This window comes from Ambystoma mexicanum, chromosome 5p (assembly GCF_040938575.1).
Source record: "Ambystoma mexicanum isolate Mex_15411 chromosome 5p, UKY_AmexF1_1, whole genome shotgun sequence".
NCBI classification, from domain to species: Eukaryota; Metazoa; Chordata; class Amphibia; order Caudata; family Ambystomatidae; genus Ambystoma; species Ambystoma mexicanum.
Genome location: NC_090930.1, coordinates 21,376,902 through 21,404,110, shown reverse-complemented (window position 1 = coordinate 21,404,110; position 27,209 = coordinate 21,376,902). Strand labels below are relative to the sequence as shown.

The following is a 27,209-nucleotide window of genomic DNA, read 5'->3' as shown; positions in this document are numbered from 1 at the left end:
TGAAGCCTGGAAAGACCTCTGGTTGGCTATCTCAGTGGCCTCCTCCAGCTGGGTGGAGAAGTCCCTGGTTAAAGTATTGACCTGGACTGAGGGTTTCAGGCAGGGAAGGTAGTCCTGGTGGACTTGGAAGATCACCTCATCCCTCCTGAAGTCACAGGTCTCCTCTTCCTTACCATAAGGGCAGGAAGAGTACACCAGGAAATCCCCCCCCCCCCTGCTGGGTGAAGATTCTGACTGGTGGTGTGTCATTGTCGCTGTCAAATTAGTCATCTGGGATGGGTCCTATCAGTTAATTACCCAAATCTATGGAAAAATGTTGGTCATCAACCGCCATTCCAATAATGGTGCCTGTGCCCAGAGTGATACTCCTAAGGTCACTGTTATCCACCACTATTGGAATGGTGTTGTGTTCTATTTTGACTAATGGTGTTGGGTTTAACCCCAACCCTTGCTGTTGGAGATAGGTGTTGAGGTGAACATATGCGTCAGGATTTTGCAGTTTATGTCCTTTTATTTTTTTCTTTAAGTGGGACAAGTCGTGTCTGTCCTGGGTTGGTGACTTCCTCTCCCATTTGAACCTCAACTGCATACAGCAGCAATTGGGCTGACCGAAATGCTTTTTCTGAATCAAAGTCCATGGGATTACCCCCTAACGGGGACCAGGCTTTGAAGTTTTCCAGGTCCAAACTAATGGCAAAGCGATTGAGAATGTCACTGCCTAAATAAAATGCAGCAGGGACGTCTCGCATTACCCAACAGTTATGTAATATGCTTTTGTTGCCCATCGTGATTTTGAGCATACACTTGCTAGGCAGGAGAGGTTTGGAATTGGGAGTTTCCAGGTCCATTTCCCATTTGTCTATCAATTTAAATGTGGGAATGGCTGGATCTTTTTGGAGTTTTCGGAACATGGCTTCGCTGATGAAGCTCTTTTTCACGCACACACGGGCGAGAACAGATTCCTTCCCCTCATTTAACTGAATAGGGGTGTATAACTGTTTTCTAATCTTTTGACTGTCAGCCAAGCTTTGCGCTGGTTTCTCATTATGGACTATGGAAGTGGGGTTTTCTGATTGTGAATTAGTATAGAATTTCAGAGTATTTCCTTCCAGTGGGGAATGCCACTTGAAACTGGAAGGAAGGTTGATTTTCAGAAATGGAGAGGAATTCCCATCGCCAATTTGTTGCCCTACTGCAATTACTGTCACGTCAGGGATTTGGTTGATGGAACACAATATGATCCTGTTTTTTTTTCAACCATGTGGCATGTGCCATTTTAAACTAACATGGTTGACACAATGTTTTAATTTTATTGGTTGGTTAGTCTGGGTCCAGAGGACCTTGTTTACACTCTATTAGGGGATACAACCTGCGCAGGATGTCATTTCCCCAGTAAACCTGCTGTGCCCTCGAGTCACGACTATGACCGGATGTTTCACCTTGTCGCCCAATTTTAATTTCCAAATCCGCAGTTCCCTCGACAGAAATTTCACTCCCATCGAACTTGTTAAGTTGTCCAGGAAGAGGGGCGAGAGGGATCTGGTATCTCTTCAAATCCCCCCACCCCTCCGCCTTCCTGACTTCAGCTGATCAAAGGCTCTCTTTGACAGAAGAGTGGCTTGGGATCCATTGTCCACCAGTGCCAGAAATGTACATTGCCCTTGTACTTGGACTGGGACATACAATCTTCCCTACTTCTCCTCAAGGGGGCAAAGATAATGTGCATTTTGGGCCAATTGGTGGGTTAGTTTCTTGATTCCGACACAGGGGTAGTTTGGACAGGATTCTGTGTGGGAGCTTGAGGATCTGTAAGAAAAATATGGCAGTTGGCTATTGGGGGAGGTTTGGGCTCCCCTGGTTCAGATTCTGGGCCGCCCTCCCCTTTTCAGAGGCAGTCCCCAGAATGTTTGGGCAAGGTGGTTTTCTGGATTATCATTCTGGGGTTCAATGATGGGCGATCCTAATTCAGGCCCCACATTCACCCAGTCTTTATCGATCTCTCGGGACCCATTTTTCTTTGGGAGGAGTCCCCCTCCCCCCCACCAATCCCTGCAGGAGAAGATCTTTTTTCCCAGAGTCCTCTGAGGACCCCTCTCCTTCAAATTGGAGGACACTAACCCCCTCCACAATCAGTCTTTTTAGGTCCTTTATTTCTCCTACCCGCCCCTCTGTTCCTTAGGTTTCAGACTTTCGGGGGCAGGAGAGTTTGGGTCCGGTTCCTGGGTTTCCTGGGGCTTTTCACATGTGGGGAAGGAAGCTTCCTCTAAGGCTTTACACCCACCCTTTCCACCGTGCCTCCGCCTTTGGAAGCGGTGAGTTGTCGGGGTTCTCTCCCAGTCATTGCTCTGGAGTACCAGACATTTGGTTTGAGTGGTTCTGAGCCGCCATGTACATCTGAGGGTTCTGCTGAGCCCTCAACATGCGACCCAGATCCTTGGACAAGTTTTGGACCTGGTGCTCCAGTTGGGACACCCGATCTGGCTGATACAGGGGTCTCTGGTCCATCCTAGGTGGATCACGGGAAGGGTAACTGTCCCTTCTCCCATAATACCTGGGGGTTGGATAGTTTGGGTAACCCTCCACCCTTGGCCTCCCAGCATTTGGGGGGATTACTGCTGCCCTCCTGGGGAAAGTTAGGAGGGAAGTTTCCTGGGTTGTTACCGACCTGGTTGGACCCCCCACCCCTTGTATCGGGGGCTTATGTAGTCCGGGGGTATATTTTTAGCCCCCACCCCCATCTCCATAGCTAAGATGGGGGCAACCTTCACCTCCGCCACCTTAGCAGCAGCAGGGGTGTTGGCTGGTTTGGGGTTTTTATTGGTGGTCTTATTCTCTACAGGTTTCTGCACCTCATAAATACGGATTGCCTGTTCTATGACCCAGTCCAGTGAAATCTTCTCGTGAAAGTCCCTCACAAGCTGGGTCATGATGTATTTGGGGAGTGCATGGAAAAATGTGCTAATGAACTCCCTACTGTCTGTTCGGGTTGTATACGAATTGTTCGTTTTACAACTGTTCGAATTGCAGTTGACCTTTTCACAATTGACCGAATTGTGAAGGTCAATTGTAACATATATGTGGGGGGAAACCCCCCACAACCCCCCACCCAACGCCAAACCCCCCAAAACCCATATATATATTTCTGATGTTTGTTAATCTGCTTAGAATCACATGCTGTGCATAGGTCCGACATCCAGTGGTCACTGCGGAGTATTGCATTTTGTTTTTCGTAGTCGAAAAGGGATGTCGACAAGGCGTGTCTGAAATACTATCCCTATAGTGACGTGCGTTGTACCCACAATCCCTCACGCGTCGAGGTCCCTCAGCTCAGATTGTTTTTTTCCGCCCAGCTACTGGTCGCCTTTACGCGGAGCTCCTCGAGAGACATTGCAGATTTCATCTCCTCGACCTTTGGTCGTTTTCCTATTTAATATATAGCACATCGATCCCTCCCTCGACGCAGTTGTGATGCTGTCTCCGCCGAGCAAGATCTTCGACGGAGGGGACGAGCGGAGGAGATCCTTCGGCGTTGCCGAACACTGGTCTGGCCTCGCAGGCCAAATACAGTAGGGAGAGTGGGGTTGTGGGACATCTCTGGTTCTTTTCTGAGAATGCCTTTCCTTTTCCCCTTCCTTTCCCTTGGGGTCGTTATCACGATTTATTGCCTCGGCTATGGAGAGGACACCCTTTAGGTTTTGCCCGCTTTGCAAGGGCAAGTTTACTTGGAAGGACAAGCATTCACGGTGTAACCGCTGCTTGCCCCTCGATCACAAAGAGGAGGGTTGCACGGCTTGTCGGCTTCTTAAGCCAAAGACTCTAAAAGACCGTAGGGTAAAGAGGTGGACGGCCTATGCTATGTCAAAGGCCGATTCTTCACCCGCCGCTGCTACCACCGACAGTGACGAGGAACGTGATAACACGACCTCCGCTACATAAGTCGTAGACCCCTCTAAAGAGCGCTCGCGCTCTTCGTCGTCTGTCCCCGGCCCCGACGGGCTCGGCTCACGCCCTGCTTATAGGGATGAACACCCCGGCGACACTGACGCACACGATACCACACATGCACACAACCCATGGCTCTTATTCGTCTAAGACGAAGAAAGCATCAGCGCCCAAGGAGACGCAGGTTCCACCGGCAGCCTCCTCGGACCGTTCAGGTTCAAAGCCCCTCTCGCAACCGCAGCCGCGACCAGCGACTGGGCTTTCGGCAAATAAGGGCGCCGACCCCAAACCATCAGCCGGAGCGCACCAGCAGAGAGCGCACGCCGCCGTAGAACGATCGGCACCCGTAAAGTCGAAACCACAGCCCTCCGCTGACAAACGAGTCGCAGAGAGCTTGGCGAGGATCGTTGTAGCCGACGCCCAGAAGCGTACGCCGAAAGACACGTCGAGCGCTACGCAAAGGTCGAAAGACACACCGAAAAAGCCTGAAGAAAGACAGGGACTACCCCCTTCAGTCGGGGGGACCCCCAGCACACCGGAAGGCTTTTCGGAAGGCAGCGGGACACTTTCCTCGACGTTATGGGAGAGGTCGAGCCGTTTTCAGCTAGATGACACTAATTTTCCCCCGCTAGACCGCTCAGGGGTACCATGAAACCATGGAAAGGCTCCATCTCTGCATGGAGAGAATGGAGAGGTTTATTCTCTTGGGAGAAGGAGGAGAACCCTCCTTCTCCCAAGAGAACAAGAGAAAGGCCTCAGGAGGACCCCAGGGCCAAATATCCGAGACTATTCAATCCCCAGCAGAACACAGCCTCAGATTTCCATAATGTGTATGACCTCACTGGTGAGGAACAATACTTGGAGGAGGAGGATGAATTTGTGGACGATGAAGAGGGACAGAACCAGGAGGAAGGTCTGGAAGACAGCCCAGACATGGTAGGAGAAGGCTTCGGAGATAATCCGGAAGAAGGACCTTCTCATCCCTGGCAATCCCCATCAGTATATTCGGACACTGATGTCCTGAACCTAAATCCTCCTGACAATTCACCTGTTAGAAACACGTCTCCCATTGACGATCAGCCCACATTCAATGCCCTGTTGCGCAGAGCAGCAGCACATTTTCGAACTGGACACTGGGGAGATCTCTCCTGAAATAGCATTTGTGGAAAGAGTAATTAAGGAGAAACCCCCGGTCAGCCAGACCATTTCCCTCCTTGCTTCAGTGAAGAGAAGAATCATCCCTTCGCTATCCACACCCGCACTAATCAGAGGAGTTAATCCAAGAATTGAAAAACTTTTCAATCCTTCACCCTCAGGCCCGCTGTACATCAGGGGACATTCCATTCCGGATTCCCTTGTAGTAACTAATACAAGGAAGAGGGCAGGGGTGCCGCTGTCCACCAGCGAGGCACCACCTGACAAGGAGGGCAAGAGGTTATACGCCCTTGCAAAGAGAGTCACATCCTCGGCTGCCTTTTCGGCAAGAATTGCGAACAACAATTCTTTGCTAGCTAGCTACGCAGACGCTCAGTGGGCCAAACTGCGCAAAGACGCCGAAGAAGCACCGGAACCATTAGGTACACGCCTGCTATCAACTATTGGCGAAGGGTCAACCAGAGTATTGTAAAGAACTCTCTGGATGCTGCAGAGACAGCGGGACGTTCCCTGGTTCAGGGAATACTCCTAAAACGCCATGTTTGGCTGCGCAACTCAGGGTTCAAACCGGAGACACAGGCGTCTTTAATAAATAAACCTGTTGAAGACTCAAACCTCTTCGCGAAAGCGGTGGATGAGGCTCTGGAGATGGCTAAAAAAGAGTTCGATACTATCAAAACTCTTGACCAGATATCTAAGTCCACTACCAGACGCGGCTATGGCAACAAACGCTTTTTTCGTGGCCAACGCCAACAGCAGAATCAGCAGCAACATTACCCTGCCACCAATTACCAGACCAATAGTGGGCAGTACAGCCAAAGAGGCCAGCGCTGTGGCAAAGGGAGAGGTCGGGGGTCCACCCCCAGAGGCTCCCCAGCCCCCAATAACACCAAGTGACGCCAAGATTTGCGTCCCCTCCCATGCAACACCGGTCGGGGGCCGGATAACATCCTTTTTTCCAGCATGGGAGGGAATAACGTCAGACCGCTGGGTACTTTCCACCGTAGCCCCCGGATACTGCATCGAATTCAACGGTTCCCCAACATACAGACCCCCGAGGGGACAACGCATGACACCGGAACACCTTGCCATCCTTCTCCAAGAAGTACAACAACTGCTGGAAAAAGGAGCCATAGAGGTCCTGCCTCTATCTCAGGTAACGGAAGGTATTTATTCAGTGTACTTCCTTGTACCCAAAAAGTATCTAACCATGCGCCCTGTATTAGATCTGCGCCCAGCGAACAAGTTTATCAAACCCCAGAAGTTTCGTATGGTGACCTTACAGGAAGTAATCCCACTGCTATCACAGGGAGATTACATGACAACATTGGACATGAAAGATGCATACTTTCATATTTTAATGTTGCCAGCGCACAGAAGATACCTCAGGTTCATGATAGAGGGCAAACACTACCAGTTCAGAGTGCTACCCTTCGGCATAGCATCGGCACCAAGGGTATTCACGAAGGTACTGGCAGCGGCAGCGGCCAACCTGCGCAGGTTGTCCATCCCAGTTTACCCTTACCTCGACGACTGGCTCATAACAGGGGATTCTTACAAAACATGCTTCTCCAATACCCAAAAGACTGTAGACCTTTTGTTTCAGTTGGGCTTCTCCATCAACGAAAAGAAGTCCAGCCTAGACCCCAGCCAAATCAAACAATTCCTAGGGGCTCTAATTCAAACAAAGGACGGCCTTGTCTTCCCCTCCAACGAGAGGGTCCAAAACATGCTGTTTCAGATCCCTCAATATGTGACCGGTCGAGAGGTGACGGTACGCAAAGCAATGCGCTTGCTAGGCATGATGGCGTTGTGTATTTATTTGGTATCTCACGCGCGCCTGCGCATGCGCCCTATGCAAGAGTGGCTCAACAGCCAGTGGTGTCAGGCCAGCGGACTATGGGACGATCTAGTGGTGGTCTCGCAGGCCTTGGTTCTCTCGCTACGGTGGTGGACAAAGGAAAACCTGGAAAGAGGGAAACCCTTTGCCACACCCGCGGCGGAAGCCACTCTAACCACAGACGCATCCCTCACAGGATGGGGGGCTCACCTATCCCATCAGACTGCTCACGGAGTGTGGACTCCGAACGTAGCATCCAAACACATAAATCTACTGGAGCTACTAGCTGTGTTCAAGGCGCTAAAAGCCTTCCAGGAACACCTACAAGGCAGGACAGTGATGGTCCTTACAGACAGCACCACAGCCATGTACTACATCAACAAGCAGGGGTCACCCACTCTCCAGGACTGTCCAAACTGGCCCAAAATATATGGAAGTGGGCTCTCAAACAAAACATGTTCCTACTGTCACAACATGTACCAGGGGAACTCAATCTGCTGGCAGACAAACTCAGCAGAGATTTCCCCCTGCCCGAAGAGTACGAATGGCGACTGCACGAAGACATCGTCTTCGACGTCTTCACACAATGGGGATTCCCAGAAATAGACCTGTTCGCAACCCTGGAGAACTCACAATGCCAAAGTTATGCCTCCAGGTACCCCCAGAACCAATCCAAGGGGAACGGTCTGTCGATGCAATGGTCAGGGAAATTTGTTTACGCTTTTCCCCCCGACTCCCCTTCTCAACAAGGTGGTGCACAAGATGCACCAGGAACAAGTGACCATGATACTGGTGGCCCTAATGTGGGCCCGACAGCCATGATTCGCTCACTTGATGGAGATGTCTCTATCTCCCCCAGTGAAACTCCCCTGCCCTTACAACATGCTGTCACAAGACAAGGGCAGGACTCTGCATCCATGCCCCCAGAACATGATCTTAGCAGCTTGGCTCCTGAGATCATAGAATTCGGACATCTACAGCTCCCGCAGAGATGCATGGACATCCTCAGGGAAGCCAGAAAACCTAACACTCGCCACTGCTATTCTAGCAAGTGGAAGAGATTTGTCATCTAGTGCAGAGGAAAAAGCATCAACCCGATTGACTGCTCTCCCACACATATTGTTCTATACCTGACCCACTTATTGGATTCAGGTCTAGTGTTCAATTCCATTAAAGTCCACCTAGCGGAACTTTCTGCATACACCACTTCCCAACTCAGTGTCGTGGTGGAAGATCCCTGTTATAAAGGCCTTCATGGAGGGAGTAAAGAGAATACACCCCCCGATAGCTGACCCAGCTCCCGGATGGGACCTTAACGTGGTACTTACCTGACTCAGGGGCTCACCATTCGAACCCATGCACAAAGCATCTCTTAAACACCTCACTCTTAAGACTGCTTTTCTAATAGCTATCACCTCCATCAGGAGAGTAAGTGAACTACAGGCTCTTTCTGTTCTAGACCCCTTCGTTACAGTTCACAGAGATAAGGTGGTTCTACGCACGCACCCAAGGTTTGCTCCGAAATTAATCTCGAAATTCCACGTAAACCAGTCTATAGAACTGCCAACGTTCTTTCAAAATCCTTCCAACTTGGGAGAAAAAACTCTGCACACACTAGATGTGTGCAGAGCGGTCCTGTTCTACATGGAAAGAACCAGACCACTGAGGAAGACTAATCAGTTCCTCGTCTCGGTGGCAGCAGGAAGAGAAGGGGATGCAGTTTCAAAGTCCACTATTTCTAGATGGATTGTTCAATGCATCACTCTCTGCTATACTCTTGCTAAGAGAGAACTGCCCTTTAATCCAAGAGCACACTCTACTCGAGGCACGGGGGCGTCCATAGCATTCATTGCAAATGTTCCCCTTGAGTCCATCTGCAAAGCGGCTACCTGGAGTTCTGTGCACACCTTTACAAAACACTACTGTCTAGATGCACACTTGAGATCTGACTCCCAGGTGGGGCAGGCAGTATTAAGACATCTTTTCTCTACTGTTCCTTCTCATAACCCACCGCCAACTCCGGGTACTGCTCGCTAGTCTATGCACAGCATGTGATTCTAAGCAGATTAACAAACATCAGAAGACAATGTATTACTTACCGTAAAAGCATTTCTGATGTTTGTATCTGCTTAGATTCACATGCGCCCACCCTTCCTCCCCGCTCGGATGGAAGGAACATAGACTTCCTTTTACATCTCTTTTCTGTACTCACTCACGTCTAGAAGGCTCCCTCGGGGCAGAAAAATACAAACAGAGGGACCTCGATGCGTGAGGGATTGTGGGTACAACGCACATCACTATAGGGATAGCATTTCAGACATGACTTGTCGACGTCCCTTTTCGACTACGAAAAACAAAATGCAATACTCCGCAGTGACCACTGGATGTCGGACCTATGCACAGCATGTGAATCTAAGCAGATACAACCATCAGAAATGCTTTTACGGTAACGGTAAGTAATGCATTGTCATATCACAATTGACCTTTTCACAATTGATATATATATATATACATGGTCAATTGTGACCCTTTGAATTCGGTCAATTGTTCATTCGAACAATTGTAAACTAACAATTTGGGTAATACCTCTGTACGCACCCTCCTTGTGGTCTGCGCAATGGCATGTTTGAGTTCCTGCACAAATTCTTGTGGGGCCTGGTCTTCCCCACACTGCAGATTGTAGGCCACCTTGTGGGCCTCTTCGGGATTTCTATGGACAGAGAAGGGTTTTAAGATGGCCGCCTTGTAGGTAGACCATCTTGAGTGGTTCTGATCCTCCAGTCCCGCAAAGAAGCTGGAGTACTCGGGGGAGAATGTCCATTTCACATATTGGATGCAACTCTGACTATCTTTCAGATGAAAAGTATCCATCATCTGTTCGTATAATTCAAGGTGTTCCCGGACTGAATACTTGGCATTTTTGTGATAGGGAGTGATAACACTCCTAATGGCCTTGATCTGCTTCAGGGGATCTTTTTGTATAGCCTTCTTGATTTTGTTTGCCTTTTTGGTCTTAGTCACCCAAGTCCACTCATCCTCTGACTCAGAGGCACTACTACTGGAGGTGGCTATCTGATCCTTGAGGCACTCCCTGATTCTGCGAGCTTGAGAATGGCTTGCAGAATGTGGGGGCTTAGTTTCTTGATGCCTGTGGCGCTCAGAAGAGTCTTCTGACTCTCCCCTGCTCCCTGGATTGGCAGAGTACCCCCACCCTCCCACTGCCCTACCTGGGAAGAGGTCTTTAGGATACTGTTTTTGGGTTTTATTTCCTGGAGTTCCCCTCCAAATTTAACAAACTGATCTTTAGTTGGGCAGTATTTTTGAAGATCCAATTCCCTGACTCCCTTCATCTGAGTCCTCTTGGTCAGAGATATTAGCCCCAATATTTAGGGATCTGTAGAGAGACGACGGTCCATCAATTTCTGGGAGGCGCTGATCTGTCAGTCCCATCTTACTAATTCTGTTGAAGTCTACAGTCCCCCATGGTCGCTGGTTCATATGAGTCAGTGGACATGGAGGTGGCAGAGTTCATTGCACTGAAGGGGTTAGAGTCCCTGAGTACAGGGGTCCTGATTTGAGGATTATGGGTTTCTCTGTCCCTCTCTACCTTTTCTCTTTCAGCCCCTATTCCCGGATGATAGGCAAAAATCTGGGCCTTTTGTTCCTCAATCAGGGACTTACTGGTCTCAATAATTCGCTCTTGCATTGCTATCTGTTTGTGGAGCACATCATTCCTTTCACAGAGAGCCTCATTGTCTCCTGCCTGGTTTGGAAATACTGGGCCAATTTCTGCTGAAGGAGATTTACCTCCTGAGTTTTCGCATCATTGTTCTGGGTGTTCTTTTCCAGAGCATCCTCCACCCGCCTGGTGTGCTCTAGTAGCTTCTCATATTCTGTTTTTACTTCATTGAGCTCCTGGAGGGCCAGCTTTCTTTCCTCTAGCTTGGTTTTTAATTGGCTTACTTCCTGGCCTAAGGTGTCCCTCTCCTGACTTGGGGTACCCCTCTGTTCAGCCAGGCCCTTTGTTTTTTGAATGCACTGGATTTCTGGCGCTCCTCATCAAATTCCTCTTGAGAGTGGATGTCTTTAATAATGTATTATTTTCCTCTTTCAAGGATTCTATGTAGTTTTGTAAGGTGACTATCTGTTCTGCGCATGCTTTATTATAATTTAACTGTTCCGCCAGTTTCTGTTGACTGTTGTAAAGAGTCAACCCTTTCCTGCCACTCCTTTCTTTTTTTTAATTCAATTTTTATTAGGTTTTCGGAACAGCCGAGTTATTCAAAACACAACTTCTGGGCAGATGCCCACAACAAGAAAAACAATATGACATTGTACCTTGGAAAGTTCTCCCAACCTTCCCTCCCACCCCCCAAACTCCTTGTCTCGGGAATCTCAATCCTCTTGTCCATGCTAATCAATTTGAAGTAGCTCCTATCGGGCTCGAGGTCGTCTGTGATGAACCAGCTCTTCTGGTTCAGAATCAGTTTGTTCGGTATCAAGGCGTGTTTTGGGCTGGGTCAAGGGCCCCTGGGGGCCTTCGGACGAATCCCCCTGTTGACAAACACCTCATTAAATTGCATTTTGTCGGTCTCTATCTGGGCACTCGAGCCATGTATTGCTGCCGTAAGCCTTTCCATAAAGTAGATGTGCTTGGCCACTGCCACCCATTCTCTTCTCGTGGGAAGGGCGGGCCTTTTCCAAGTTCTTGCCCTGGCTGCTCTGGCTGCGAGCAATAGCGAGTGTGTGAGGTCTGGTAACTTTTCCCAATACTCATCTTTCTGCTGTAGACCAAATATTATCAGGATTGGGTCTTGTGGGAATATTCCCTCCCCCGCCTCCTTAAGCCAGCTAAGCACTTCCGACCAGTAGCTTGGACCTTCCTACATGACCACCACATATGCCAGTAGTTGGCTCTTTCCCCACAGCCATGCCAGCACAATGGGACTACATCCGGGAACATCCTCGAAAGGGTGAACATATGTGTACATATGCATAACCTGTGAAGAAGTTTGATGGCATGCGTCTTATATTGGCAGGAGATTGATGTTTTAAATGATCTGCTGCAGAGTCGCCCCCAGAGACCGTCCCCAATTTCACAGCCCAGGTCCTTCTCCCATTTCCTCCTGAGGCTTTTGGTTGTTCCCTCCCGGGGGGGGGGGGCATAAGAGCAGTATAGAGGAGTGAGATGAGCCCTTTCATTTCCACATGGGTGTCTAGGATTCCCTCTACTAGGCTGAGTTTTCTTTGTACGTGGGGCTTTAGTTTCTGTTGCATTAGGATTCCCTTAAGCTGTAAATGAAGGAGTGGGGAGAGCCTGCCGATTCCCAGTGCCTCCTCGAGCTCTTGAATACTTATAGATGAATCCTCACGCACCAGCTGGCCGACTATAGAGGCCTGCTTCAAACCAGGACTGCTAGTTGTAACGCTCACCTGGTTCCCACGGGGGCGCTGGTCTAGTCTGGATTGCTGTGGCCTCTTCTAGCGTGATGCGCAGGACCCGGGACACCGATTGGACAGGACCTCCAAATCGTGCTTGCCTGGCCCGTAGGAATATCCTTCTGCAGATGAGAAAGGGGATTAACAGTCTGCAGAATAGTGTGCTAGCTCCCCCCTTTCCCCCTTCGTTCCTCTCTAACTTCCTCAAAACCTCGGTTTAAGCTCACCTTATGGTTTGGAAGGATGAACTCTCCATCCTGCTTCTGGTGCAGGGGCGCGCGTTCGTCCAGTTACTTCACTGGTTTTCAGAATGGCGCTGGCAAAATCCACTTCGCTTTCCTGAGCGATGCGCCGTAAGTATGAAAGTTCAAAGTTCAAGTGAGGCCCCCTTTATGTTGTCTTTCTAACCTGTGATCTGTCCTTTATTTCAGGTGCAGAATGAAGGCGATGCGTCGAGGGGTTAAACTGCTGAGGTGAGTAGTGATGAGGGCGATCCCTCTAAATGTCCTTATCATCCCCCAGAAATGTCTCTTGTCCTTTCCCCATAGGGGCCGGGGTACGGTACCTGCCAACGGGGCGGCGCCGATCCGAAATGTGGAAGAAAAGCCGGTAAGTATTATGGCTGTTAATCAGGCTTTCCTTCTGTGTTCCTTCTGCTCACCTTTTGTTTCTTCCTCTCTCCCCTAAGTGCAGAGATGTGGTGTCCGATGCTGACAGCCGCGATGGAGCCGGGAGATGTCTCGAGGACAGGTGAGTGAAGCGTGGCGCTGCAGCGAGCAACGCGATGCTTTTAAATGGAAGTCTTTCTTCAGGGATGCTGGCGAGAAGATTCTGGATGCAGGTAAGAAGTTTGAAATAGTCCTTGGTTTTCACCTTTCTCTTCTCTTCCTTCCTTGCAGGTCTTCCAGGTTTGAGGCGGGTGTGGCTGGAGTCCAGGAGCAGACACGGTGAGCGTTGAGCTGCAGGAAGCAGAACAACGCGAAGCATGAGCTGCTCTCTGGGCGTGGCTTAAATAGCCTCCAAAGAAGTCCCAGGTATGTATCCTTCCCCAACTAGGTATGTATCCTTCCCTGGCCACGCCCGAGTGAAAAAAATAGTTCCTATGAAAAAATAGTCCCTTTCAGGTCTCAGGGAGGTCTGAAGCGTGCAGCATGGTCTGCATCAGGTAAGTGCACAAAACACCTCCCTTTATGAGCCTGGCGCCTATGGCGCCAGGACTGATGTCCAACATGAGCCTGGCGCCAAAGGCGCCAGGACTGAGTCCAAAGAGCCCCTATAAGGTGCAGCTGGGCTTTTACCCGAGGGCATGATGCCTGCTTCCGGGGGTGCTGGGCCTGGCCTGGTGCTCCAGGGGTAGGCATCATGACACTAGTGTTTGTGGCCTGGGATTTCTTCCAACACCGGTTTAGACCAAATGTGGCTCAGGGGGGAGGGCCAAGTGGTCACCTTCTTCCCGTGTCCCTTCCCTTCTAATGCCTTCCACATTGTGCCCAATATCGGGTGGTCCCTGATTCTTCTTGGGAGCTTTTTCATTGGGACCCATAACCATTCTCCCACGTGACTGGGCTCAGGAGTGAGTTCTCAAGGTAAACCCATTGTTTGTCCTTGTCCTCTCTAAGGTTTGGGGCTGGGGCCCTGAGTTGGGCTGCTCTGTGGTACGTGCGCAGTTCCGGGAGGGCGACCCCTCCTCTTTCTTTGGGGAGGGTGAGGGTTTTGTATCCTATTCTAGGTCTCTGGCCCTGCCATATGAATTTCCTTACACGCTGTTTGGCTTCTTTTAGGTGGGCTTCCGGGGCCTCCATCGGGAGCATCTGGAAAAGGTATAGGACCCTGGGGAGGAGGTTCTTCTTTATGGCTTTCATTCTTCCCATCCACGAGATTTGTCCCTTACCCCATCCCTCCATATCCTTATATAATTTGTCGAACAGCGGGGGTAGTTCGCCTGGTTTAGGTCCTCGTGGGGTCCTCGCCCAGATTTCTTTTCGTGTCTTGTGCAAATGGGAAGATCATTGACTTGCCTATATTGACCCTGAAGCCTGAGAAGAGACTGAAACGTTCTATAATCTGTAGGGCGGCTGGGACCGGTCTTGTAGCAGGATATCATTTGCATAGAGGCCAAGTTTAAAGGTCCGGTCTCCCACGTCTAGGCCACGAACCATCAGGGAACCTCTGAGATATTCTGCGAATATTTCCATGGTCATGGCAAACCAGAGCGGGGAGAGGGGACAGCCCTGGAGCCCAAAGACTCTAGAGAGGCGACCATTAACCGTAACTCTCGCTGATGGATCTACATATAGGGCCTTGATGGCTTGCCTGATCCCCACTCCAATCCCCAGTTTCGTAAGGACTCCATGTAAAAATCCCCAGTCCACTCGGTCAAACGCCTTTCCAGTGTCGATGGCCACCAGGACTGGGTTGCCTCCCTTCGGGGCTGCTTCCCTCCCATGTATAAAGCCTACCTGGTCGGAGTGAATCAGTCTCGACATATGACCATCAAGTCTTGTAGCAATTATCCTGATGAATAGTTTTGCATCCACATTTAGGAGGGAGATTGGTCTGTAGGACCGGCAATTGGCCGGATCCTTTCCCTCCTAAGGGATCACTGTGATTAGCGCTTTGCCGAAGGACGGGGGTGCCCTGCCTGTCATCATGATGTTAGTAAATAGACCTGCCAGGAACCCCACCAATTTCCCCCCAAAGGCCTTATAAAAGCCTGCAGTGAACCCATCTTCCCCTGGGGCCCTCCCCAGCTTTAGACCCGATATTGCCTTGAGGACCTCCTCTTCGATTATTGGGGAGTCTAGGGCCGATGCCTCCGAAGTACCGAGGACGGGGAGAGTGACTCCATCGAGATATGCCTAGAGTGCAACCTTCTCTGCTTCTCCTTCCCTTCCGTAGAGGGTCTCATAGAACCCGGCAAATTTCTCAGCTATTCCTTCAGCATCGGATCCTTCCCCCTCTTCCCCGCCGGCAATTCTTGCCATTCATCTGTCCGCCCGCTGGCTTCGGAGCTTGGACGCCAGCATGGCGTCGGCCTTATTGCCTTTTTTGTAACATCTTTGACGCAGGTGTTGGAGGCCCGCTACTATTTTGCCCATCTCGAGTTCTCTAAGCTTTTGCCTCTTCCCCCTTGCATCACCCAGGTCCCTCTCCTCCTCCCTCTTCCCTTCGAACCTCTCCAGTGCTATTATCTCTGACCGCAGTCTGTGGGTCAGGAGGGTCCTTATCCGTTTCTTGGAAGCCCCTTCCCCAATCAGTCTGCCTCTGCAGGTTGCCTTTGTCGCCTCCCATACCGTCTCTATGCTGACCTCTCCCGTGTCATTCAGCTCAAAATATTCTTTGATCGCCGTACCCATCTCCTCCTTAAAAACCGGATCCCGGAGTAGGAAGTCGTTACATTTCCATAGGGATTCCATGGGTTTCAGACCTAGGATACTAAAATCTGACCAGACCAGGTCATGATCCGACCAGCTGACTGGGCGGATGTTACAGGAGTCAACTCTGCTCATGTTCTGGTATTCTGTGAAGAGCTAATCTATTCTCGTCCTAGTACTGTGGACTGCAAAGTAGAAGGTGTACCCCTTTGTGGTCGGGTGTAGCTCCCTCCATATGTCTAGCAACCCATGATCCCACATCAGGTCCCAAAATTTCCCAAGTGGTCGACCCCCCCCTCTGCTACCCAGCGGAATGGCCTCTCCACTATAGTCCAGTTCCCGATTCGCCTACATGTTACCCACATGGGAAAGTCCCCACCCAGCAACAGAAGACCTTCAGCTTTGGCCATTATCTCTCCCATTACCTCTTGGATAAAATCGATCTGGCCCACATTGGGGCAGTATATGACCGCTAGGGTGACTCTGGAGTTGTGTAGATTACCCGATACCACCAAGGATCTCCCGTCCTCCCTTCGCAACTTGGTTATCTCTGTGAGCCTCTGGTTTTGTAGTAGGATCCCGACTCCGCCTCTGAGTTTGCGGATGTCCAGAAGGTCTGGCCTACCTGTGATCCCGGGATGGCCCTCCCCTCCCCCTTCACCGTTCTGGTTTCTTGGACGAAGAGGACATCCAAATTGGTATTCTTCATTTCCCTCCCCAGGAGGGAGCGTTTGGCTGGAGAATTTAGCCCCTTAGCGTTAAGAGAACCTATCCTCAGCTACTCGACCCGGCCCTTCCTCTCATTGCCCGCCATAGGTTCTTTGGCTTGAGTGCATCATTTTCCCGGTTCTGTGTAAACTGCTCCGTTCCCATACAATATTGGATCAGTGTTGAGCCCGAGAGTCCCTATTTCCAACCCCCGTCATTACCCCCTCCCACCTCCCCCCCTTACTCTTGACGCCTGCCAACGGGCAAGCCACCAGGGTGAAAACCTGTCCATCCACTGCAGTTCCCTTGGCGCAAGCTCTGTGTCCCCGGCCGGGGGTATGTAATTCGAGCCCCTGCATTCTTTATTAGTGAGTTTTTATCTACCTAGTCCTCTACAGCCTCCACCGTGGGGGTGTTTGGTTTCCTGAATTTTCTCCTGCCCTTTGTCTTCTTCTTTGTGGACCAAGGGCCCTCCAGTTCTCTCCTGGGGCCCGGTGTTGCCTGTATGTCCATCCCGTTTCCCTCCTACGGGATGTCACCCTTAAGCACCTGTAGCACCTGCGAGGCTTCCTTGCCGCTGGTAACTCTGTAGTCCACACCAGCACGTTCGACTGATTGGGCAAATGGAAAGGACCACCTATATCTTATGTCCTGGCCAGTGAGCCACTGGGTGAGCGGCCGACACTCTTCTGTGGGTGAGGGTTGAGAGGTCCTGGTATATCTGAATTGTCCCCTTCGAAGATGACTCTCCAGCCTTTTGGCCTTCTCCAGCAGCTCAATTTTCTCCCTGTAGCGGAGGAAGCGCACAACAATGGACCTTGGGCCCCCCCACCTCGATGTGCTCTTTCCAGCTGGACTTCCTTGCCCCCCTCTAATGTGAAGAGTTGGTTTATGAGGCCCTGGACTTTCCTTCCCATGTCGACGGGTGTCTCCCCTCTATGCTGCGTCACGCGTTTCCTGTTTCCTAGATCATCTATCTTCAAGATTATGTCCTCCTCTCTTATTTCTAAGTCTGTCAGCCTCGCCTCATACTTCATGTCCAACAGGTCTGTCTGGAGGTGGTGGTTTTCCATTCCTTCCATTTTTTCCTATAGCGTATACACTCTCCCCCTGAGGTCTATTATTGAGGCTTGTATATCAGTTCGGATTACTTTAATCTCCTGGAGAATGTCCTTGAGATGGTCCTTCGTTAGCGCTGCAGAGGAGAGGGGTCGCCACCCGAGGGCATGGTGGCTCTGTGCGCCTCACTCGGGGCGGAATATGACCGGCAAAAGTGTTGGAGGGATATGATTGCGCTAGCAGCAGTAGTCTGCTCCAGGGCTCCGTCCCTTTGATGTACCTTAGCATGGGGGTATTATGTGCTCCCGCCCTGCCTGGTCCTGGTATTCCACTTGGTGGCCTCAGTCCCTCCTTATTTCCAGGTTTCTATGTTCACAGGTGGGGGCCCCGACATTGGCCCGGGACTCCTTGGGGGACACAGTATTAGGGTCAGGGGCCCGCCACTCTGGGTAAGCTTCCGTTGCCACGTCCATGGGCCCTCCAGGGGCGAGTTCGGCCTGCTCCACTCTCTGGGGAGCGGGTCACTCCTGCAAACCCATGCAGGGCTCCAGGAGGGATGGGGGTGGACCCTCCCCGGCACGACCTCTCCACGAGTCGCCCCCACACCCTCCTCAACTCTTCCTGGCTCCTGCTGGGGCGCACCAGGCCCGGGCTCCTCCACTGTCGGCCCCGGTTTGTGCTAGTTTCTGTTCTGGCACATGCGGGAGGTGGGGGGTGGTAACGCTACCGAGAGGTGGCCCCCCCCCACTTCGGGTCCCGTCTAGGTGCCGGGGGCCTGGGCTGGGCCCTTCTCCACCTTCGGGCCTGTAGGGCACCCAGTTCTGGCAGGGAACGTACCCCTGTGCCCTCCCCTCAAGGCTTTGGGGACTGAGGTGGGGGTGGGAGCCCCAACCCCAGCTCTCCGGCTCCGTTCAGTGGTGTGGGGAGGGGGGAGGGGTCTCGGCGCTCACGGCTCCGCGGCAGTCCTCTCTGAGACCGGTGGTTCTGTGGAGAGAGCGGTCTCCTGGGGCTTGGCTACGGGAAGGACTTTGAGGCGGGCGTCTTCCAGGAGGAGCTTCTCTGGAGCCTGCAGGGGCCCGATGCGCATCTGAGGTGTCCACGGGGGTGTGCGCACCCGGCCTTGCCTCTCTCTCACTGTTGGCCCCGGTGGCTGCGCGTCTCCGCTCGGCGTCTGTGGGAGATGGAATGTCGGGCCTCCGTCACTCCCCGAACAGGTGGCCCGTGGGAGCCTGCTGGGTGCCCCCCTCCCGTGCGCTGCTCCAAGTATACTCCAGGCGTCGGGGGACTGAGCTGGGCCCTTGTCTGTTTTCGGGCCTGTGGGGGTCTCCGTCCCTGCGGGGGATGTGCCCGGCGTCCACCGGACTAGAGTACGGACACCGGAGTGGGGGGATCCCAACCCCCGGCCCCAAGTCCCGTTCTGCGGAGGGGGGGTCCAGACGAGCTGGGCCCCGCAGCGGTCCTCTCGGGGGCCAGTGGATCCGTGGGGTGGGCCGTCTGTGTGCTCTGCTTTGTAGGGCGTCCCGCCGTGAACATTCTCCTGGCAGTGTCTTTCTGGATCTTCAATCCGGGGCCCGTTCTCGTTGGGTCTCTGAGGGGCCCACGAACATCCAGGCAGCCTCCGCGGGGCTCAAGTCCTCTCCTGCGCCACACAGAAATCCTGGCCAGGGATTTAGATGGCACACTAGGCCCTGCGGTACTGGAGGAGCGCGAGAGCTACACGGTTCTACGTCATTTTGCAGCAGGATTTTTTGTCGCGGGACTTTTCATCGCCGTTTTTTTATCGGAAAAAAGTTTTTTAAAAAACATTTTTTTGGGAGGGCTTTACCACCCAATCCCCCCTTATTTTTATTTTTTAAATTATTCCCTTTCACCCACAAATATTAATTTTTAACCCCCCCCCCCCCAAAAAAAACAATTCCCGCGACGAAAAATCCTGTGGCAAAATAACTGTATACCAGCTACACGTCCGACATGCTCCGCGCCCCCTGGTGGTCTCCGCCACTCCTCTTTCAGTGCCTGTAATTGGGTGTCTTGCTCTGCCTTCTCTTGCTGTAGGAGAGCCAGATCTTCTTTTAATTTTGGTCAGATACTGCCTAGATTCTGTCTCCGATTTTTGGCTCTTCAGTAGACTTTGATCTGCAGTCTAGATCAGTCTGGATTCTTTTTAGTGTTTCCACTTGATTATTTGCCAGAACTATGTTCTCAGCATGCTTTTCCTGCATTACTCCTATGTAGAGGTATAGGTAGGCTGCTATTTTGGCAATTTTACTCTGCTCCTCTTGCTTTTGGGGCCATGTACAGTTCACTAAGAGCTTGGTGTAATGGGCCCTTGTCCTGCCATGTATCCAGGTCCATGGCAGTGACCTGTTCTTTGATTTCCTGCAGCCAGATCTGTTCATTCTGTTCTGGCCACTCACCCCTGACAAACAGTTTGTGCATGAGGTGTTCCCTAGCCATATTGATTTCTACTGGGATCGCCATGTTGGAAATTTCAATTTCTCTGTAATTTTAGGGTGAATTTACTTTTACCAACAGGCCTGGTTTTGGAGTATTTATTTTGAGAGCTGCTTGTACAGTGTAGCACAGTAAACCAACCAAACAAGGTGTCTGTACCCTGCAGGTTAGTCTGCTGTTACTATCACGGTGGCAACTCGAACTTAAAATCACGGCAAAAGTCCCCAAATCTATTAAGGATTTCATTCAGGCAATACACCCTGGTCCCAGCCTAGTATGTAGTGCGCAAATGAAATACCTATTTATTGCGTCTATAGGTACAATATTCTGAGTGATCTACCACTCATATCGCACCCTTTCTCAAAATACCCTCGGGTCACAATGGACCAGGAATCAGGCTGGTTGGTAGAGGTAATATTTATTTATTTAAAATTCAAAGTATAAGTTTTAATATATACGTGGCAGCAATCACCAATGTGGTGACAATACAAATAGGAAAGTAGATGATGCGGTTGAATTCACTTTTTAGCAATACAGAAGATAAAACGCGAGGAAAAGAAAACTTTTTGGTTTGTTGAAAGGATAGCGCTTAGGTTAAGATTTCCCCCTGCAAATTTCTCAACTCACAAAGAAGCAATTCTACACAGATGTAAATAAGCAGCAGGTATTCAGGAATATAGATCAGAGTACAGGGTTTGAATGCAATCTTCCCTCCCCAAATAAGAGAAACTTTTTGGAACGTTTACACTTTTAAATTGACAGCTGAAAATGGCTTAGAAAAACTATGCAAAGTGTGCAAAAATCCTTAAATTGATATAAATTCCTATGGGAGCAACACTGAACAGGTCCTAACAAACAAGCTACAATATGAGCAACAGAAGACGCTTTGAATCAGAATAGAAGTTTGGAAATACTTTGAATGTGAAAACACACGTGTAAAACTTCTCCCGCCTAATTTTCACTATGCAATTTTTAATAAAAACGGGTCAAATATACTATTTCTGGATGCCGTTCTTTGTTGCAGATATAGCTACAGATCTTAGGTTTAAGTTAGAGTTGAAATTAAGTCTCTAGCTATAAAATTGAGAAAGTTATACAAGTTTGAATGAGGTGTTTTTGAAAATAAAGCCACGAAAATGGAAACCCAAGTCAGTTTTTATAATTCTCTAAACTAGGGTATTCAAGCTGGTTACCAGTTTGAAACGCAGTAAGCTCCAGAGTGGTCGGTGTAAACCAACCCCCAGCACCTCCGTGTTTGACTTGGAGGACTCGGTCGGATTACCCGTGGGATGATTTTAAGGGTTTGGGATTTCACAAGACAAAAGGATTTAAAAGAAATTATCACTAGCACAAGAAATCAAAGCAAGGTTTCAAGTTAAAGAGAGGATGGGTTATAGATTGGGATAGGACAAGGCAAATAGACTATGGGTTACTATGATTCCTGTTGTTGATACTTAGTCCACTGTAATTTAAGATTGGACCGTCAGGTTCTGGTCATCACAGATCGGGTCTACAGGCAGCAGGTCACCTCTGGTGGAATTGGATCAGCTGGGCGGTTCTGGTCAATTGGACTTGCACCTCAGACTGGACTACATTGGATTGGCACCTCTGGTTGCCGGACACCATAGATCAGCGGGATGGCAAGTTTCAGCAGGCAAGCATTAAGGGTAGCAAGGCAAACTAGATCAGAATTATTTCCCTTAAGCTTTTTGGGATGGTTTCAGGATTTGGGCCTAGCTGAAAAAGAGTTCAGCAAATCTGAGGCCTTGGCTTGGTCAAGATGAAGAATTCCAGAAAAAGATGAAGTCAGGAACAGAGCGTCGCGCCAAAATCAGGCTGTAGTCAGGAATCCGTGTGTAACTGTGTTGTGAGGTTCCCATATTTATCCTGCCAAGTGACATCACTGAGTTTATGGTATGATAGGTCAAAGGCACCGTTCCCTCCTTGATCTTTGCTGGTTGGTTGGCAAAAAGGTTGTCAGGTTTTATGACGTGACTTGGGAAACTCTGTTATTTGGACCAAAATTTAACTTTCCCACAAATACATATTTATATACTTATGCCCTCTAATAAAATCCGACACATACATTACACATTTTGTGGGTCATATTTACATCCAACTCCTGAGTCGGTGAGACTTGGTGTTGTCATTCTATTGAATTTTAGCAATTTTAATCCTAAAGTTTTGGCCTAACAATTCCTACTTTGGTACATATATGTGCAATCACCCCTAGAACACAGGTGCACAATTAGATTTGCAGCGTTAATGGTCTCTGCGATATTAGTGTTTTTGCCTAACTTTTGTTCCTTATGCAGTAAGAAATGCTACCAAGTTTTCAACCAACTAGCGTGAGTTCAAGTTTATATGTATGTGCTTTTCACTTATTTACTTATTTTTGCCACCAAGTAAAATGTCATGAAGTTATGTGGCAAAATAAGCAAATTACTCCAAAATCACAAGTCATTTTTTTTTTTGCTGGCCAGTCCTTTGAAGTTCACCGAGAAGGCTCCTCCTGGAGAATGGAACATCTTGCCCCTCCTCTGTAGGGATGAGTGCTCAAGCCTGCCATTGTCTTTGGCTGGGGCTCAGACAAAAGTCTGAGTCCTTTATCATGATTATGCAAGACCTCCCCACAGCAATTGGGCCTTACTGCAAAGTGAAGTGTCAATCTGAAGTGTCAACTTTCGCAGGCTGAGGACTGTAAAAGCAGAATTGTAAAAGTTAATTAACTCAAGACTGGGGTTTTAACTTTAAGTTACCTACACCTTTCATTAAAACATATAAATTGAACACAGTTTATCGGTGGATTTTTACATCAATCTCAATCCTTAATCATTCTGAAAGAATTGAACCTTTTAAACAAAAACATGCTTTCAAAACAGCCGATTTTGCACTTTCTTCCTGGAAAAACTCATTAAACTGAGTTCTTTTAAATCTGCTTTTCCTATGCAGCACATACATTTTATTCAGCACCAGTTCTTCCCTTGAGTACTGGAATTTGTTTGCAGTCTGGCTACGTGTATCCAGCCTTTGTTTAAAGTTTCTGTCTGCACAGCTGAAATTGTCACATGTTGCAATTTTAGCCGCGTTTTTCCTGTGGAACTGAAAACAAATTTCCTGGACTGCCTTTTCCTTAGATACATTTCAGAACTGCTGTCATTCAATGAGGCCCGATTCCTCTGGCCACACTAAACAATCCTGGCATTTCAGTACCCTTCTTAATCTCAATGATTCAATGGAAAATGGATCTAGTGCCAAAAACAGCACTTTTGAAGGTTGCAAAGCTACATTTTAAGAGGCATTTTCGGTTTTTAGCACAATTCTGCTGCTTTGTTCCATGTTGAATGTGGCAAAGCCCACTGGCATGCTCCTGCAGTGATAACTCCGTTTTCACCCCCACTTTGACCGTGTGTGGCAGGGGTGCCACCTTTCCTTGGTTGTGACTTAAACATGGTTTTGCAGATTTTGGCGAACACAGGAGTCTGCGCGTCCATGCTAGAACAATGATTTTTGGCCGGAGAGGGCCAGGACCACAATCTAGCGATTCCCGCATTCTCGATTCTCAACTCGGGACAGCAGCGTTCCTGTGAGATACCCTGGGTTCTAGCCGGAAAGTTCACTGGATAATCCAGGAACACTTACGAAGAGGCTCTTTGCGAGGGTAAGTAGGAGAAGCCGGGAATAGTTCCCACTACTCCATAGGGGTGAAGCGCCCTTGCAGGCCGCCTTGGTTCAATGAAGAAACGGGGGTCCACCTGGACAACAGTGGGGGTCAGGGTGCCAAACCTTCCAAGCACGTCACAGGCAGTTCCTCGAGTCTGCTTTCTTCTTAAGAATATGTGCTCCTCATGAGATTAGGTATTAACCGCAGTAGATCGACCTGGCATGGATGCAGAGCCCCTTGTCTTGTACAAGATTCGGTTCACGCTCAAATCTCAGACAGCCAATGGAGAATCTGCTCTCTTGCATGTGCGCTAGATGTGGGACAATCGCGGCCCTCAGTGGTTCCTGTCATTCAGACCTACCACACATACTGGCACCAGTAGTGTGGATTGGGACCAGACAGTCCCAATCCTCTTCCTGGGCACTAGCACACGTGGCATACATGAGCCCATGAAAGATTGTTTCGGCGGGAGGCTGCATGCCCAAATAAGGAATACCCGGGTTTCTCGACCTGGGGTAAGGCAAAGGGACAAAATGGCCAAATGACAGAACAAAAGACTTTGTGGCATGGCCATTTTTGCCACTGGCCACTGGCCAGTCGTGGGCCAAACACTGTATAGTCCATAAAAACGAAGTAAAAATACTTGCCACCAGTTTGCCCTAGGCACACATGTGCAAACACTAAAAAATCCTTAGAGGGTGGCTAGGGCCATTGAACAAGGAGACACCTATGCATGCTACTGTAAGGTACTTGGCACATAGCTAAAAAGTTACCAAGAAATGGCAACAATGTTGAAGACTATCCGGTAATAATGTCCCCACACACAATGTCGCTAGGAAAAGCCACTGGCAACATTATATATGGTGACATATGTATGGGGATGGGTGTCCCCAGCATGTTCAATGTAATGTCTCCAAAAAAAACTGCGGTTTTTTTTTTTTTTGTGTCGAGAGAAATTTTCGCGGGGACATTATTATATGGAACCGTTGAAGACGAAGGCAAACCTAGTATCCCAATACTGACAGCCTGAATGATGTGTCGGTTTCCCCATAACAAGTGAGCAAAAGAGTTCAGCTGGAGGCTTGGCTCCACAGGAAGAAGTCAGGTTGGGTACTCCAAGCAAAACATTTGCAGCGGGGTTCACAAATGGACAGAAAATTGCACCTAAGGGAAATCTTTCCTAACAGTGTCCTATAGGAGAAATGTGAGTAACATTTCAAGCTACCAGCCATGCTTCTTCTCTTGGAGTCCTGCTCCAGATCGGGAAATATTAATACTGCATTGCAGCTTCCTGTAGCACTCCTCTACTGCTGCGACTGATCCGACATGTCCTGTCGGCTGTGTTGGTGGAAGCCGGGCTCAGGCTTGCATGAGCCCACTGCTTCCTATGTTTCGGTGGGAGTGTATTTACTCTGTGGTCCCGCAGGGGTTGGTGGGAGGGGCAGGGGAGTCTTTTATTGGAGGGCTAGGTGCAATTGGTATTGAGAGGGGGACCAGAAATAGGAGGCTGGATTAGGGAGGATGGGATGCGAGGGGTCGGGGAGGAGCAGGGGGTTTGAGGGGGGGTCTGTCCACATTTATCCGGGCTGTCGAGGGGAGCAGCATTTGGAATGCGCGTGGGATGGTGGCTGCAGAGTATTGCTGGCTTTCTACCCTGGATCCCATCAAATACATCGGTGGTGGCTACATGAGGTTGCACCAAGTGCAGAGGACATGTTTTAAAGTCCCCATTAGTGTTTGTGGTTGTATCTTTACTGGTCATTTGAATTTCTTGCCGTAAGCCACTCCATGGGGCATGAGTTGCAGACCATGTTGAAGGCATGATGGCACCCTGGATAAAGGTCCCTGGGGCTTGATTGTGTGAGGTGACAGCATGGGTAGCAAGCCGGAGAGAAGCATTTCTTCAACGTGTTTGGTAAACTGTGCGGCCACGCCTGCAGCTAGAAAGGGTTGCAGAGGTGGATGTAGGGTCGAGGGGAAGTTCCCTGGAGGGATGAGGCAGAGAGAAGTGAAGTTGAGGTGTGCTGAGCTGCTGGTAACATCTGTGTTCAGGGGCCGCTTCTGCTGGCCCACGGTCACTTGTGGGGTCGCTGGATTACTGGGCACTTGGGCTCTCTGCTCGAGATCTGGGACTGTTATTATTCAACATATGCTTTCATTCCTGTTTCAAGAAGCACCTCACTAGATTGATCTACATTTGAACTGGAAACAATCGTTAAAATAAGTATGCACTGTTTTGTCACCCTCTTCCCCTTTTGAACACCCGACTCTCTGGAATGACGTGGGTGGAACGCTGATTCCAACTGTGTAAACGTATGCGATCAAATGTACCCACTTCCCACCCTGCATATCCAGGTCTATTGCTTCACTTTACATCAGAAAAGGGGATGAGAATGTTTTGCTTTGGCCTTCAGGATTGGGTCCAAATTGCTTTTCTGGTGGTAGCACAAAAATGGTAGGCCATGATGCTTGTTATTAACCGTTGTCTTTGTTCTTTTAGGACTGCAGAAAACCCGCAATGGTGGCACCGCCTCGGCAGCAGCAGCCGGGGCAAAGCCCCCCTCGCCGCAAGTCTTCGTTTCTCCAGTGTTTCTGAATGAAAGCTCTGAGGAGGACTCGGCTGTTATAAAAAGCACTTGGCGGGACCGACATAAATCCTCCAAACCGAAAGGCACGAAGGAAGCTGGCGTGGGATGCCGTGTGGCTTCTGTTGCAGTCATGCAGAACTCGAAGAAAGCGCTGGCCCCGAAGGAGCGAGCTGCTGACACAAAGCAGGGTCTACAGAAAGCAAACAGCTGGGAGCCGCTGCCATGCTCTGGCCAGGAGTTGGACAGTTCAGAAGATGAATTTGAGTCTTTAATGATAAGACTAAAGAACCGTACCAGGCCCCAGACTCCAACCTCTACTGCAAACAAGAACATTGTGCAGAATGGCACAGGCGAAGGTAAGCTTGCTGTAATCTGGGCAGCTTCGTCTATAGTTGTGCAGGGCCCTTGCTGCACACTTGGGATGAGCTCCAAGAAGCTATAGTGTTTTTTTTATTTTGTTGCAAATGAGGTAAACAAGGTGGTACATGGTATGCTCTTCACTTCTCTGATGTGGGGCCATCCTGCACTTACCAAGTTCAAAATACAGCAGTACCACCTACTAAGATGGATTTCTAGAATCTGGCCTGGTGGATAGTTTAGGAGGCCACCCTAGTTATAGGGAACCGGGAACTCTGAGAGGTTAGCCAAAACCCAATCCAGGTACGTTGGGCGCATTCAAGGCTATTCTCGGGCAACCTGAGTGGGGTCAGGGGCCATCAATGAGTCCACACAGTAAAGCACAAAATATTTCAATTTAGACTGTCATTATTTTGGACAACTCTGATAAAAATATATTGTCACCAGAGGTTCAAATATATATCAAATAACTTGGTCAGCAAAAGCAGGTAAGTAGTTTAGATGCAGTAAATGATGGAACCTGATCACAAGACTACTCTGTAACATAAGAGGTCCAGAACCTAAGTTCAATGGGGCCTTCGGCCCAAAGATCACAGGAGCCACTGTTTCCCCCCAGAATGAAGTCCCTG

At 49.6% G+C, this 27,209-nt stretch overlaps 1 protein-coding gene across 1 annotated transcript in view; it reads left to right on the top strand.

The window, feature by feature from the left end:
- Positions 1-27,209, top strand: part of GCNA (germ cell nuclear acidic peptidase) — a 530,843-nt gene that overhangs the window by 305,735 nt on the left and 197,899 nt on the right. The window contains exon 7 of the mRNA XM_069612346.1: positions 26,136-26,579. Within this exon, the coding sequence (XP_069468447.1) occupies positions 26,136-26,579 (444 nt within the window). The remainder of the gene's footprint in view (positions 1-26,135; positions 26,580-27,209) is intronic.